Genomic DNA, 15,817 nt, shown 5'->3' with positions numbered 1-15,817 from the left:
CATTTAAAAAATAAGATAGAATCCAAAATGGAACGCTGGTCACGTCTCCAAATATCACTTTGGGGTCGGGTGAACATAGTAAAAATGATTATACTGCCAGCAGTTAATTATATACTGAAAATGATGCCTGTCCTAATTAATAAAAGTTGGTTTAAGAAAATACATACAATGATATCACATTTTATATGGTGTGGAAAGAAGGCCAGTTGTTCATACTTAAGGTTGTCTTGTACACAAGATAAAGGAGGACTACAATTACCAAACTTCTTACATTATTATATCTCCTTCGGTTGTGAACAAGCAAGCCACTTATTTCATTCTTCTGCAGATAAGGACTGGATCAACATAGAAAAAATATGTTAATGAATTTGGACATTGATGTGGGGAGCTTATATTATATTAAAACAATACCTAATGAATTGAGGCAGAGCCCAATAGAAGCCACCTTTAACATTCTAAAACTGTGTCAGAAACCCCTAGGAATCAAGTCAATGACATCTGTAAATCAACCGCTTTGGTACAATCCTAATATCATAATTAATAAAAATGTGGTTAAATGGACAACATGGAAAGACAGAGGTATTACTAAACCTCATCATATTATTAATAAAAACTCTTTTAAACCGTTCAATGATTTAGTTGATCAATATAATGTACCCAGAAATAATTTTTTAAATGTTATCTCTTAAAAATACGCTGTAAATAAATGCATATCCTCTGAAAGTATGTCTTTAAATAGCCATGAACTGGAAGATACACTTTTTAATCAAGATACATTTAAGAAATTAATTAAACTATTTTATGGAATAATAAATGAACACCACACTAGAAATGCAAATGATGCATGTGTTCGGAAATGGATGATGGACTTAAACATTTTAGATGAAAGAGACATATCATGGAATGATATTTGGAAAAATGCCAATAAGCCCTTTACAAGCATTAAAGATAAGCTGACTCAATTTAAGATATTGAATAGATTGTATTTTACATCTTCTCAGCTGTTTAAAATGGGTGTAGTAGATAGCAAGTTATGTATGAAGTGTCGGGCAGCCGAGGCAACTCTTGTTCATTTATTATAGAACCTTTATTTAACCAGATAAGAAAACCCATTGAGATCAAGATCTCTTTCACAAGGGTGACCTGGCCAAGAGGTCAACAGCACATGTCACAGAGCAGTTTCAAAAATAATACATTAAGACATACATTTTAAAATACATAAGAGAACTGTAAAACAACAGAGATTTACATCTTTAAAAACACAGGCACTGTGCAAATGTCTCTCGCTGTTTGTCCCTTAGGACAGAACGGAAGGCTCCAAATGGAAGTAGTTCTGTAAGTTTCAGTTTCGTCTGCAATGCATTCCATGCCATAGGGGCAGCAATGCCAAAAGCTCTTTTGCCAAATTCAGTCCGTACATGAGGAACAGTTAAAACATACAAATTGTTAGAACGTAATGCGTAAGAGCTGCTTTTTCTTTGTAACAGAGTACACAAGTATGGAGGTATTAAACCTAAAAGAGCCTTATAAATGATAGTCAGCCAATGTGTGTATCTGCGTGCACTCAATGAAGATAAGTCTGACTTCATATACAGTTGACAATGGTGGGTGAGACTACGACAGCCAGTAACAAATCTTAGTACTGAATGAAAAACAGTGTCCAAGGACTGGAGGCATTTAGATGAAGCACTAAAATAAAGCATGTCTCCATAATCAATTCCAGGCAAGATAGTTGCTGTCACCAATTTCTTTCTGACTTTAAGAGAGAAGCAGTTTTTATTTCTAAAAAAGAAACCAAGCTTTACCCTAAGCTTAGAGACCAAGTTGTTAATATGGGCTTTAAATGAAAGCTCCTGATCAAGAGTAAAACCCAAGTACTTGTAATTTAAGACCTGCTCTATAGGGTTTCCATTTGATGTTACAATATTTGGAATATTTTCCAGTAGCACCCTTGAATGAGAGAAAACCATTACCTTGCTTTTATCTGTATTTAAAACCAATTTAAGATCAAATAAGCGAGCCTGGATGACATCAAAAGCAGCTTGTAAAAACTCAAAAGCCTGAGTGATGGAGGTTGAACAGCAATAAATAATGATGTCGTCTGCATAAGAATGGTACATTGCATTTGAGAAATTATTACAAAGATTATTTATGTAGATAGAAAATAAAATGGGCCCCAGCACTGAGCCTTGTGGAACACCTTTGGTAATGTCCAGTAATGAAGAGGTGGTCCCAGCCACCTGTACACGTTGTGTTCTGCTGGAGAGATAGTCTGTGAACCAAGCAGCTGCATTTTTAGATAATCCAACGTGATGAAGGGCTTGAATTAACAGACTGTGGTCTACTGTGTCAAATGCTTTTGACAAATCAATAAATAGGGCGACACAATATTTCTTGCCGTCTACAGCCTCGATTAAATCATTGAGGACCTTAAGAGCAGCTGTAATAGTGCTATGCTGTTTTCTAAAACCAGATTGAAATGGAGATAAAATATTGTTTGATTCTAAAAAATCCTCTAGCTGGTTACTGATGATCTTCTCAAACAATTTTGCTAAAATGCATAATTTAGAAATTGGTCTGTAATTATTTATATTTGTGGGTTCACCCCCTTTTAGCAGGGGAAGAACAAAGGCCGATTTCCAGATTTTTGGAATGCTTTTACTTGTTAGACTTAGGTTAAAAATATGCGAGAGAGGCTCAGCAACAAAATCAGCAGCCAATTTTAAGAAAAAGGGTTCAATTTGGTCAGGTCCTGCTGCTTTAGTTGTGTCCAGGCTCTTTAGTGCACTGTTTACCTCGGATATTGATACAGGTGTGAACTCAAAAGTGCAGGTTCTGCGTCTATTTACAGCCGGTGTATTTGGTATATTAACATTAGTTAAACCAACATTTGACAATTGAGGATTCAACGACTCAAACAAGGATCCGGCAGAAACAAAATACTCATTAAAACAATTTGATATAGTTGTCTTATCAGACAAAGTACCAGATTGAGTAATTAAAGGACTTGGAAAGTCATTTGTTGTCACATGATTTAAAGAAGCTTTTATGGTTTGCCAAAACTTTTTGGGATCATTTATATGTTTTTTGCATTCATGCAGGTAAAAATCAGACTTGGCCCTCTTAACAAGCGAAGTATTTTTATTTCTAAGCTGGCGAAAGCTAAGCCAGTCAGCCTCTGTCTTTGTTTTTCGAGCCCTGGCCCAAGCAACGTCTCTCTCTTTGAGAAGGTTTCCAATTGCAGAGGAAAACCAGGGATTATTTCGACCTTTAACTCAGTTTTCGAAAGGGAGCATGTTTATTGACTATACGTTGAAATTCATTATAAAAGTATTTCAACGCTATCTCAATATCATCAATTAAAGCAACTCTGTTCCACTGAAAGGCAGCTAAATCGTATAAAAAAGCTGGGAGGCAAAAGTTTTTAATATTTCTTTTGCATGTAATAGTGGGTTTAGATTTTGGTAGCTTGCAGTTTCTTACAGCTGCAATTGTACAATGGTCACTGAAGTCATTGGCAAACACCCCAGTGCCAGTGTACTTATGGGGAGCGTTGGTTAAAATTAGATCAAGTAAAGAGGATTTTGAGGAGGTTTTAGTATTGGGTCGAGTTGGGGAAGTGATTAATTGAGTTAAGTTTAGTGAGTTGCATACAGCTTTAAGGTTATCAGAAGAGGAAGTCAACCAGTCAAAATTTAAATCACCAACCAAGAGAAGTTCACTAGCTTTTAACCCACTCATAAAGGATTCAAGCGAGGCAAGGGCTTCAGTGGAGGCAGAGGGAGGTCTATAACAGCCTACAATTGCGAGAGGTTGGCCATGTGAGAATTCAAGCTGCAGGGCAAGGAGTTCAAATTGTTTAGTGATTGACAGTGATGATAATAAGGTAACATTACATTTGTTTTTTATATACATAGCCACTCCTCCACCTTTGAGGACGATCGCATCGGAAGACATAATATCCATTTATAGCAATGTCCTTGTCAGAGACTGCTTTGGTTAGCCAGGTTTCTGATAAGATAAATATGTCTGCATTGGTTGTTTGAATCCAGATTTTGACTAAGTCTAATTTTGGCAGTAGACTTCTAATATTTGAATGAATTAAACCAAGACCTGACCTAGCTCTAAATTCATCAGGAGTACTGATGTTGTACAAAGCTGGTCCTGGATTTGGTTGCACATTGCCTGATAGAAGAAGTAAGAGCAATATAAAAATGTTTTGTTTCATATGGCAAGGTAACCCGATGACAACATTACTTGGCTTCACAATGTCAAAATAGTAATTTCAGAAGGAGAAAAACATCTATTTAATACAGAAATACACCATAAATGAAGCTGGTTAGAATTATTTAGCACTGACCCACATGTAGATATCTATAAGCTTTGTGTAAATGCTGTAGTTTCGTAGGACCAGGTGATTGTTATTGCGTTCGGTAGAGTTAAAGGTTGGTGGAGCACCTGGTCAGGTACTCCACTACAATTGCAGAAAACAAGTCCAGGAAAAAGCATTAATATTAAATACAGAGCTTTTGTCAAAGTCATTGTTAAATTGTTTTACTACCTACCCAGGTCCAATATTCAAAGTTCAGATGTCCAGGCTACAGCAGTTGGAAGGCCAAGCTAAGGCTAGCAGAGGCCCAGCCTTAGTCAGTCTGAGGCTAAGATAGATCCAGGCTGTGGCAGATGGAAGGCCAAGATGAGATAGCAGACCCAGTCTGTAGGCAGTGAGAGGCCAAGCTGGGGCTAGGTTAGAGCCAGGCTGTGGCAGATGGAAGGCCAAGATGAAGCTAGCAGACCCAGTCTGTAGGCAGTGAGAGGCCAAGCTGGGGCTAGGTTAGAGCCAGGCTGTGGCAGATGGAGGGCCAAGATGCAGCTAGCAGACCCAGACTGTAGGTAGTGGAAGGCCAAGCTGAGACTAGGATAGATCCAGGCTGTGGCAGATGGAAGGCCAAGATGAAGCTAGCAGATCCAGGCTGTGGCAGATGGAAGGCCAGGATGAAGCTAGCAGATCCGGTCTGCAGCTAGCAGATCCTGTCTGTAGGAAGTGGAAGGCCAAGATGAAGTTAGCAGACCCAGTCTGTAGGCAATGGAAGGCCAAGCTGGGGTCAGGATAGATCCGGGCTGTGGCAGGTGGAAGGCCAACATTTCAGCTAGCAAAACATCTCCTGGCCTCAGCAGGTCAAAGGCCTCCAGATTTCCAAATCCAACAAAAGCAGTCAGAAATGCCACTTTTTGGAAGTAAGCCTTCATTCATCAATTGTTACGCTTAAAACTAGTACAATTTACTTAAATTGGCTAAAAAATAAATTAAAACAGATAGAAATTCAGACCACTTTGACAAGCAGACAAACAAAAGACAGTGCTGTCGGCCATCTTGGATTCATCTTATTGTGGGAATGTCAGAGAATAAAAGAGTTATGGTTGAAAACAACAAAAGAAGCAATCACAGTCCTTAATATAAATATCCCAATGACACTGCAAACTTGTATTCTTGGGGATCTCCATCAATTTAGTAACGTGTCATCAAAGAGTAAAAAAGCATTTATTTCAATATGCATAATAACAAAAAGGATAATATTAAAAAAATGGATAGATGTTCATAGTCCAACTCATACTGACTGGTACACACAAGCTATGGAGATGATATCAGTAGAACAAACTGCATTTAGTTTAGATAATAATGAGTCATATATTGGAATATGGGATCAATTATTTAAATTTGTTTTAACTATTAAATGAACCAAAATATGATTTATTATATAATTGTGGAAAATATTGGACACAATGTGTTGTCAAGTTTATGAGATGCGATGCAAGTGTAAGCCACTGTGACACTATTGTTAATTTTTTAATTTTTATTTTTTTATTAATGTTTGTAATGATAATATCAATGAGGGATTTTTAATCACTGCTATGTTGAAATTGTTACTAATATTGATACTGTTGTTGATAATATTCATTTTTGTCTCACTACTTTTAGATTGTTCCGTGTCATGTTTGTGTGTCCTCAATTGCTCTGTTTATTGCTATCTGGATGTTGTTGGGTCGGGTTTGGTTTTGAAATTGTATTGCATTATTATGGTATTGTTGTGTATTGTTTTCATTAAAAAAATAATTTTTTTTATTTTTTTTAAATCGTTTTTGAATCGAGAATCGTGTTGAATTGAAAAAAAAAAATCGATTCTGAATTGAATCGTGACCCCAAGAATCGATTTTTAATCGAATCGTGGGACACCCAAAGATTCACAGCCCTAGTGAATACTGTACAATGACATTGGATCACTGTTGAAAAGTAGAAATAATACATTTACACACGTTTATATTTCCAGACAAGAGAAATGGGGACGTACAGTGGAAATAACCAAAGTGGCTTACACCACTGTTAATGTAATTTTTTTTGACATAGCATGCCACTTTGTATCTGTCTCACAAGAAAATATAGAAAAGCGTACGAGGACACCGCCATGCTATTTATGACATTTTCTGTAGCGACCCAAATATAGGATGACCCTGAATGATAAGACAATTTGTTTAAAGTAAAACTTTTGGGGAAAAAAATGTTCTTAGACAAATCAAAGATGACAAAATATTGTTTTTTCTAAATTAATATGGAATATTGCTTAACTACTAACAGTTCATTTGAAATTTAGCCTTTTGATAAGAAAGCCTCCTGTGTTGTTTGCTAACTTGCGAACAGAACAGCCTTTGAGACTTTTCACCATCTATACATTTCCAGTTCACTTGTGAGTGTGTGAGTGAAGGTAGAAAATCTCTGTCATAATACAGGGTGAAACTCACACTGTGATTGTTGTGCTGTGACTAGGATCACATTGCACTCCAAGTCCAGCACATTTTTCTTGTGTACTGTAAGTGCACAAATTTGCACCTGGGTGCATCACACTTTCCTTCGTTTTGCCTGATTGAAAGAGGTCATCGAGGGCAATAAAGTAGAGTCATAAAATTACTGATGTTGCATGTTATTGATTATAACTGACCATATAGAAATAATCAGAATGATACCAAATAAAACTAAAAACAATTTTCAAAGTCAGAGAATCTGCGGTAAAACAGCAGTGTAGAAGTGATCGGACAAGTAAACGGGCTGTAGCAGCGAATGGCCTAATGTGAGTACGCCCTAAGACCTTGTCTTCTCAAACTTTTTCCTTAAAGAAATAAAAAATACAATCCTATTTCTTTGGTTCTTACGGTATTTCATTCACTTCATATTTATGAACACAAGCATTGTTTCGACCTAATGTAATTAGCATCTTGATGGAAATGTCTTTAAAATGTATTTTTTTGTCCAAATATCCTGTAATACAATAAGTATGAAATAGAGGTAGAACAATTACAGACTAATAAGCATATTTCCTCAAGAACCCTCTGTTTTTGTTCTCAAATGAGCATCTTTGCCTTTTTCTGTGTGCAACATAAAAATGAAAAAACTTAATTAAAAAATGTGTTTCCTCTGTTTCCCGTCCAGGTCGCCTGATGCGTTGCATACGCTGTCCAGTGGCATATCACACAGGAGACAGCTGCGTGGCGGCGGGCAGCGTCATCCTCACACATCACATCATGATCTGCAGCAGCCACGGCAGCACTAAGAAGAACGGCCTCCTCACCTCCCCCGTCAATGTGGGTTGGTGCTTCCTGTGCGCCCGAGGTAAGCCCCACCCCTATTCACACATAAGCACCTTCAGCCGTTCTGTTATTGTTTGGTTTGGCTGACAATTTGCATTGTCAATTCACTTCAACATATAAAACAAGACCATGTGACCCTCCATGATTGTAGTTTTTTTTGGGACATGTTTTGGCTTATTTTAAACTTTCCATACATGTTTTCACCATGCAGTACATTTTAGTTTCGCTCACCAAGGTACAGTTTAGAACAGTTGTTCTCAAGTACCACCTCAGAAAAAACTTGGCTCTCAAGTACTACTATAATTACCAACATTAAAATACAGTAGCGAAGTAGGCCTAAGTATTCATTACCATCAAGGCAGATGTTTTATTTAACAAGTATATTTTTGGCCAATGTAACATTACGCAAAGTTTGAACAGTAATACTGTTTGAAAATAGGAAAATAAAACACTGTACTTCAATCATATGATTATTTGGTGTACCACTAGATAGAGCCTGCATACCACTTGTGGTACATGGGTATGTAGCTGTACAGTAAACACTGTTGTGCAATATTAAAGCAATACAACTCCAGTGTAACCCTACAATGAAGAAAAAGGCTACATGCTTGGGCGATGTGGCGTAGATGGTAGGGCGGCAGTGTCGGCAACTAGAGGCATGGTTTCCTCTAAACCGCCAAGATACCTGTGGAGGTGTGGTCAGTATGATGTCATCAAATAATTTGCATAATTTGCTATGATATGATTTTCTTTAAAAAGGCTCAAAAAATGTATACATACATTTAAAAGAAATCTGTTATTATTAATTAGTATTAACATATTTTTTTTATCGTTTTGCCATATTTTCAATTGTTGTTGCTTTTGGTACAATTAACTTTTTTTAGGTTCTTTCAAGTATTTACAGACGAATAATGACTTTTTAAAATATTAAATCACTATCAACAAATCTAGCATCTTTTTCTGGTGTTATTATAAAATGTACTTGTGTTTAGAGACTTCACTTCTGTTCCTCAATGTTCCTGACGAAAGAGCCGCAGCGAGCATGACGTCACACTTGCTTCGCGCTGTTGCTCTTGTTTCTCTTCATAAAAGCCGCCACTGTCCTCTTAATATTTGCACATTTTGTAGATGACTGTCCGTGGGTATATCTGCAATATATATAAAAATTACGTCGACATTGCAGACATGCTGACAACCCTTCAGACAATGGCGTGCGTTTTGTTTACATCCGGTTTCAGTAGCGCGGTTTTCAGTGATCAAAGTCTTTTTCCGGTGGTCAAGTTTTCGTTACATCATTTGTCAATAAACCGCAAATAATAGGCTATATATATCAATTCATACGGTAACAACCAGCTAATGTTAAAGTTTTATGTTAGTGTGGTTTGGATGTGATGTCAGTTTTTCCCCATGTTTACAAAAACGCCGTCCGTGCCTGAAAGGTGATTGGCGAGGAATGAGGAAGTGTGGTTTTGTGTCTGGGGAAACACGGACTCTACAGAGACGAAAGTGTGTGCACGGGAGGTAAAACCTGTAGGAATTGGGCCGTTGTTTGTTATTATAAGATTGGTAATACAAGTTAAAATTAACATCGGACTTTGTGTGATTTCTTCTGTGGGCTACAAAATATTATATTACTTTAATTTGTTTTCGAGTAAAAAGCAAAACAAACTTATTTTCAAGGTGTGGCGGTAATAAAAATAATGTGGGTTCCTGGTTTGAATCGAGCTTCCGGCATCTGAGTCACGGCTGTTGTGTCTTTGGGCAAGATACTTCACCTTCCTTGCTTCTGTTGGGCCCTGGTTAGCGCCTTGCATGGCAGTTTCCGCCATCAGTGTGTAAATGGGTGAATGTAACGTATAATGTAAAGCGCTTTGGGTATCGTGTAGGTATAGTAAAGCGCTATATAAATACAGACCATTTACCATACTAGACAAAGAAAAACAATGGAGGGTAATTCTCTTGTCAAAAAACTGTAGTGTAAAGCCGCCCTTTCACCATATTCCTACCATTTACAACCCAAGGGTACCAAAAGTGGAGTAGTACAAATCAATTTAAAAGTTTACCTTTTTATTTAATTGTAAATCATATCATTCCGACCTGAACTAAACTCTACTGCATGGTTGAAATAGAATTTTTGACATTAGTGTTCTGTGTTTTTTGTTTGGTGCTGTTTAACATGACTATCATGGCTGCTAAATGTAATGTGTTTTTTTCCACCTAAAAAATTATAATTGGGATGGATTATCTAGACCGAGGAAAAAAACAATTTTACTCTCCTTAAAAATCACTTGTCCAATTCTGATGTAAATTGATGCCTTAAAAAAAATGTTGAGTGTATTGTCCAGCCAGTATGTGTTGGGACAAACTGTTTGACTTCTCTCTGTGTGTGTGTGTGTGTGTGTGTGTGTGTGTGTGTGTGTGTGTGTGTGTGTGTGTGTGTGTGTGTGTGTGTGTGTGTGTGTGTGTGTGTGTGTGTGTGTGTGTGTGTGTGTGTGTGTGTGTGTGTGTGTGTGTGCGTGTGCGTGTGCGTGTGTGTGTGAGACAGTGTTTTTTCCTCTTTTTTGGGTATTTTCTCTTTTATTTTTTGGAGTTTGACTGCGGCTCACCCCCGTCTTTTCCTGTGTGTCTTGTGTAGGGATGTTAGTGCAAGACCTTACTGACACCATATTAAGTTCATATGCCTATAAGTCCCACTACCTTCTGACTGAGTCAAATCGTGCTGAGTTGAAATTACCTATGATTCCCTCTCCTTCGTCAGCTACCAAAAAGAATGTTGGGAAAGGTAACTGAACAGTTTTTCTCTTTCTCCTTTCCCTCCACTAGTCTGTGTTTGTATTGTGCTTGCTCCCATCATGATCAGTTTCACCCTTTTTTGAATGCCACTTTTTAATTTCAATGCCTTCAGGTCTTTATTGACTGGTTCAAGCTGCAGTTAATTGCCATGCAGAGTTGTGCATTTTAAATCTATCACCGAAGCCTAAATCCCTTTTAATTAACAAATAACACTGGGCCGCATGCAAAAAAAAATAAAAGAATACTTTTGTTCAATTAATTTCAGAACATCCTGTTGGATTTAACAAAAGCAAATGTTCATTCTTATTTTATTATGACTTAAACAATTATCTATGGCAGGGGTGTCAAAGGTATGGCCCGTGGGCAGAATCAGGCCCACCAACAGGTTTCCTTTGGCCAACGAGATGAGTTTGCTAAGTATAAAAATGAGTTGAGATTTTTGAATGAAATAAACTGCTGTTTCTAAATATGTCCACTGGATGTCGCCAGAGCAATTCTTTGTGTCCCCTACTACACGCATGGCTTCAGAGGGGGCGGAGCTATGTTAGGATAGAGGCAACACTTCTGTGTTTGGACACTACCTACTTACGCTTCTTATTAGTGATAGTATAATCTGTGCATTTCGTGTTGTACTTATGACTGGAGACACATTTTCTGGGCGCACATAAATATTCTGAAATAATATGTATCCCCTTCTTACTTCAGGTGTTATAAATGAAATGAGTCCAAAATCACAAGTTTTGTTGTAGACAATGCTACATACAGTCGTGGTCAAAACATTACATACACTTGTAAAGAACATAATGTCATGGCTGTCTTGAGTTTCCAATAATTTCTACAAGTCTTATTTTTTTGTGATAGAATGATTGGAGCACATACTTGTTGGTCACAAAAAACATTCATGAAGTTTGGTTCTTTTATGAATTTATTATGGGTCTACTGAAAATGTGACCAAATCTGATGGGTCAAAAGTATACATACAGCAATGTTAATATTTGGTTACATGTCCCTTGGCAAGTTTCACTGCAATAATGCGCTTTTGGTAGCCATCCACAAGCTTCTGGCAAGCTTCTGGTTGGATTTTTGACCACTCCTCTTGACAAAATTGGTACAGTTCAGCTAAATTTGTTGGTTTTCTGACATGGACTTGTTTCTTCAGTATTGTCAACACATTTAAGTCAGGACTTTGGGAAGGCCATTCTCAAACCTTAATTCTAGCCTGATTTGGCCATTCCTTTACCACTTTTAACGTGTGTTTGGGGATATTGTCCTGTTGGAACACCCAACTGCGCCCAAGACCCAACCTCCGGGCTGAGGATTTTAGATTGTCCTGAAGAATTTGGAGGTAATCCTCCTTTTTCATTGTCCCATTTACTCTCTGTAAAGCACCAGTTCCATTGGCAGCAAAACAGGCCCAGAGCATAATATTACCACCACCATGCTTGACAGTAGGATGGTGTTCCTGGGATTAAAGGCCTCACCTTTTCTCCTCCAAACATATTGCTGGGCATTGTGGCCAAACAGCTACATTTTTGTTCCAACAGGACAATGACTCCAAACACACGTCAAAAGTGGTAAAGGAATGGCTAAATCAGGCTAGAATTAAGGTTTTAGAATGGCCTTCCCAAAGTCCTGACTTAAACGTGTGGACAATGCTGAAGAAACAAGTCCATGTCAGAAAACCAACAAATGTAGCTGAACTGCAACAATTTTGTCAAGAGGAGTGGTCAAGGCTTCTTGCCAGAAGCTTGTGGATGGCTACCAAAAGCACCTTATTGCAGTGGAACTTGCCAAGGGACATGTAACCAAATATTAACATTGCTGTATGTATATTTTTGACCCAGCAGATTTGGTCGCATTTTCAGTAGACCCATAATAAATTCATAAAAGAACCAAACTTCATGAATGTTTTTTGTGACCAACAAGTATGTGCTCCAATCACTCTATCACAAAAAAATAAGAGTTGTAGAAATTATTGGAAACTCAAGACAGCCACAACATTATCTTCTTTACAAGTGTATGTAAACTTTTGACCACGACTGTATGTACAGAATAAACCATGATGTTGGTACATCAGTTGAGGAAAATTAGTAAATTACATTAATTTAATCTTCTGATATATTACAAATTAACACCAATGGGAGCACTTTAAAACTCTGCCAGACTCAATTCCACCTATTTGACTAATGAACATTATCACATAATTTATTCAAAAAGTATAAATAACAACTAATGAAGATAGAATACAATTAACTGCAACTTGATTTGTACATTTTCAGAATGTGATTGGTCTAATATTAAACAAAAAAACAATCTAAATGTATCTTTATTTTTAAGTTATCATGCCATTATTTTACCAGTCCGGCCCGCTTGGGAATAGATATTCCTCCATGTGGCCCCTGGGCTAAAATGAGTTTGACACCCCTGATCTATAGTCACCAATAGATGCTAGGTTTTGATTAATTATCCACTAAAATAAACAAATGCCATGCCACAAATAATAGAAAAAATAATACATAAATAATTTTCTCTTTAGGAAAATATCAAAAGTATCATTCGACCAAATAAACACCATATAAGTAAAACCTACAGGGGAACTGCACTTTTTTTTTTTTTATGTTTCCAATTGTTCACAATCATAAGAGACAAGAATACAATAATTTTTTGCATTCTAACATGTAAAAATCGGGTTGTTCTTGGTGGCCAGCAATGCAGCTAATGGGAGCAATCGATTCTACCTCTAAATCACTTTAAAAATGCATTCAAAAACCGTCAACAATACTTCATTTACGCTACGTGACCTGTATAATAACCAAACTGCAGCGACATTATTATTGTAAGATCGAACACTGAGGAACTATTTTACTAGCGTGGTAAAACATCGGAGTGCTAGGGTATTAGCCAAAAAAGCTAACTACGGCAAGAGATAAGCTAGCTTCTATGTCGGCACGAAACGCGTGTGAGTTTGTAATGCACAACACTATGCGATAAGACACCATGTTTTTCAGACAGTACAAATTGAACAATCATTGCAGTATCTGTAAAGTATTAGCCCACATTTCATGTTTTGTTTGTACACAGCTAGCAAGACAGCGCATGCTGCCTGTCACGACACACGCAACACGTCATGCGTGTATTAGGGCGGGGCGATATGGCCTTTTTTTAATATCTCGATATTTTTAGGCCATATCGCGATACACGATATATATCTCGATATTTTGCCTTAGCCTTGAATGAACACTTGATGCATATAATCACAGCAGTATGATGATTCTATGTGTCTACATTAAAACATTCTTGTTCATACTGCATTAATATATGCTCATTTTAAACTTTCATGCAGAGAGGGAAACCACAACTAAGTCAATTGACCAAAACTGTATTTATTAAACAGTTATTAAGCAGTGGCACAAACATTCATGTCATTTCCAAAACAGAAAGTGCAAGATTGTCAGAGACATTTTAAAACAAGCTATAAGTGCACTTTTGTGCATGATGACACACAAGATATTTCAATAAGTGTCACATAAAGATGAGCTGCATATCAAATAGTATATGTCCTACGGTGTTGATGTGGAAATAGTTGCTTCGGCATTTAGTTGGTGTGGCACCGAACGGAGATGTTGACATGATGTAAAGACATATTCCCGCTTGAAGCCAAACCACCGTCAGACGATGGACCCTGTGCTGTTTTTCTTGGGAATTAATCATTCCTCCATTTGTTACGAGATTCGCACCTTCTTTCTTTCGTATTACCACTCAAACCACACCGTTAGCTGTTAGCATCACAGCTAACGTTACCATGTCGCTACCTCTCGCTCCGCGGGAGCGTGTGACGTTGCTCATGTGACAGTATGTGAAGTGTGTAAGAAGGTGCGCTTGTTTTAAAGTCTCTGAGAAGGAGAGACAGGAAAGAGTGAGAAACGCATGCAGTTTAATGCCCCGCAGCTAAAAGCAACTGCGTGAGAATGTACTCGAATATCACGATATAGTCATTTTCTATATCGCACAGAGACAAACCCGCGATATATCGAGTATATCGATATATCGCCCAGCCCTAGCGTGTATCATGTTTAATATAAAGTGTAACTCACTCGATGGACAGTTGTCTGTGTGGTCCAGCTGGCAGCACAGTGGAACAGGGGTTAGTGCATGTGCCTCACAATACGAAGGTCCTGAGTTCAATCCCGGGCTCGGGATCTTTCTGTGTAGAGTTTGCATGTTCTCCCCGTGACTGCGTGGGTTCCCTCCGGGTACTCCGGCTTCCTCCCACCTCCAAAGACATGCACCTGGGGATAGGTTGATAGGCAACAGTAAATTGGCCCTAGTGTGTGAATGTGAGTGTGAATGTTGTCTGTCTATCTGTGTTGGCCCTGTGATGAGGTGGCGACTTGTCCAGGGTGTACCCCGCCTACCGCCCGAATGCAGCTGAGATAGGCTCCAGCACCCCCCGCGACCCCAAAAGGGACAAGCGGTAGAAAATGGATGGATGTATATATATATATATGTATATATATATATATATATATATGTATATATATATATATATATATATATATATATATATATATATATATATATATATATATATATATATGTATATATATACTGTATATATAGGGATGATGTTCGAAACCATTTCTCCCGATTGTTCGATAAGAAAAGAACCGATTCCATGGATTCGAATCCCTTTTTGAGAACCGGTTCCCGTTATCGAAGCCACAATACCGTATTTTCGCGACCATAGAGCGCACCGTATTAAAAGGCGCCGTGTCAGTTACGGGTTCTATTTCTGTATTTAACGCATAAATAAGACGCAGCATATTTTTGGGCGCAGGCATGGTTAAACATACGCTAGCTTAAAACATACGCTAGCTTAAAACATACGCTATCTTAAAACGTACGCTAGCTTAAAACATACGCTAGCATGCATGGACGCTGTTTTAAAAAGGCAGCAGGAGCAAAGCTGAGTTTGGTTGTACTTTATTGAAGTACTTATCAATGTACTCACATTATTTTTTGATCAATCCTCATCCACAAATCCATCAAAGTCCTCATCTTCTGTGTCCCAAATGAACAGCTGGGCAAGTTCTCCATCAAACACGCCAGATTCCCTCTCGTCATTTTCAAAGTCAGTCTCGTTGTCCATTAGCACAGCAAGCTAGTACAACAGTAAAAGCCATCTTCTCTTGTGTGTATCGATTCGCTACCGTGCTGGTCCCCTTCTTCTCCACAGTGTGCTTCACCAGGATGTCGAAAGTGAGCGGCACCTTGTCCATGGTGGTGATGTGTTTGTCTGAAAATTTTTATTTACAACACACATAGCAGCACTATATGCTCACTGGGAGCGTGCCTTTAGCATCTTCTCTCTCCTGAAACCTTC

The 15,817-nt window shown here is 38.0% G+C and overlaps 1 protein-coding gene across 4 annotated transcripts in view; it reads left to right on the top strand.

The window, feature by feature from the left end:
- nsd3 (nuclear receptor binding SET domain protein 3) overlaps positions 1-15,817 on the top strand; it is a 52,875-nt gene that overhangs the window by 12,834 nt on the left and 24,224 nt on the right. For 2 of the 4 annotated variants that reach the window (XM_062025603.1, XM_062025604.1), the window contains exons 14-15: positions 7,484-7,663; positions 10,277-10,423. In XM_062025603.1, the coding sequence (XP_061881587.1) occupies positions 7,484-7,663; positions 10,277-10,423 (327 nt within the window). The remainder of the gene's footprint in view (positions 1-7,483; positions 7,664-10,276; positions 10,424-15,817) is intronic. The other 2 variants (XM_062025605.1, XM_062025606.1) reach the window with 2 other exon arrangements.

Source organism: Entelurus aequoreus, linkage group LG17 (genome assembly GCF_033978785.1).
Source record: "Entelurus aequoreus isolate RoL-2023_Sb linkage group LG17, RoL_Eaeq_v1.1, whole genome shotgun sequence".
Lineage (NCBI taxonomy): Eukaryota > Metazoa > Chordata > Actinopteri > Syngnathiformes > Syngnathidae > Entelurus > Entelurus aequoreus.
Note: the sequence above shows the minus strand (reverse complement) of the source record. Positions and strands in the feature narration are given on the sequence as shown.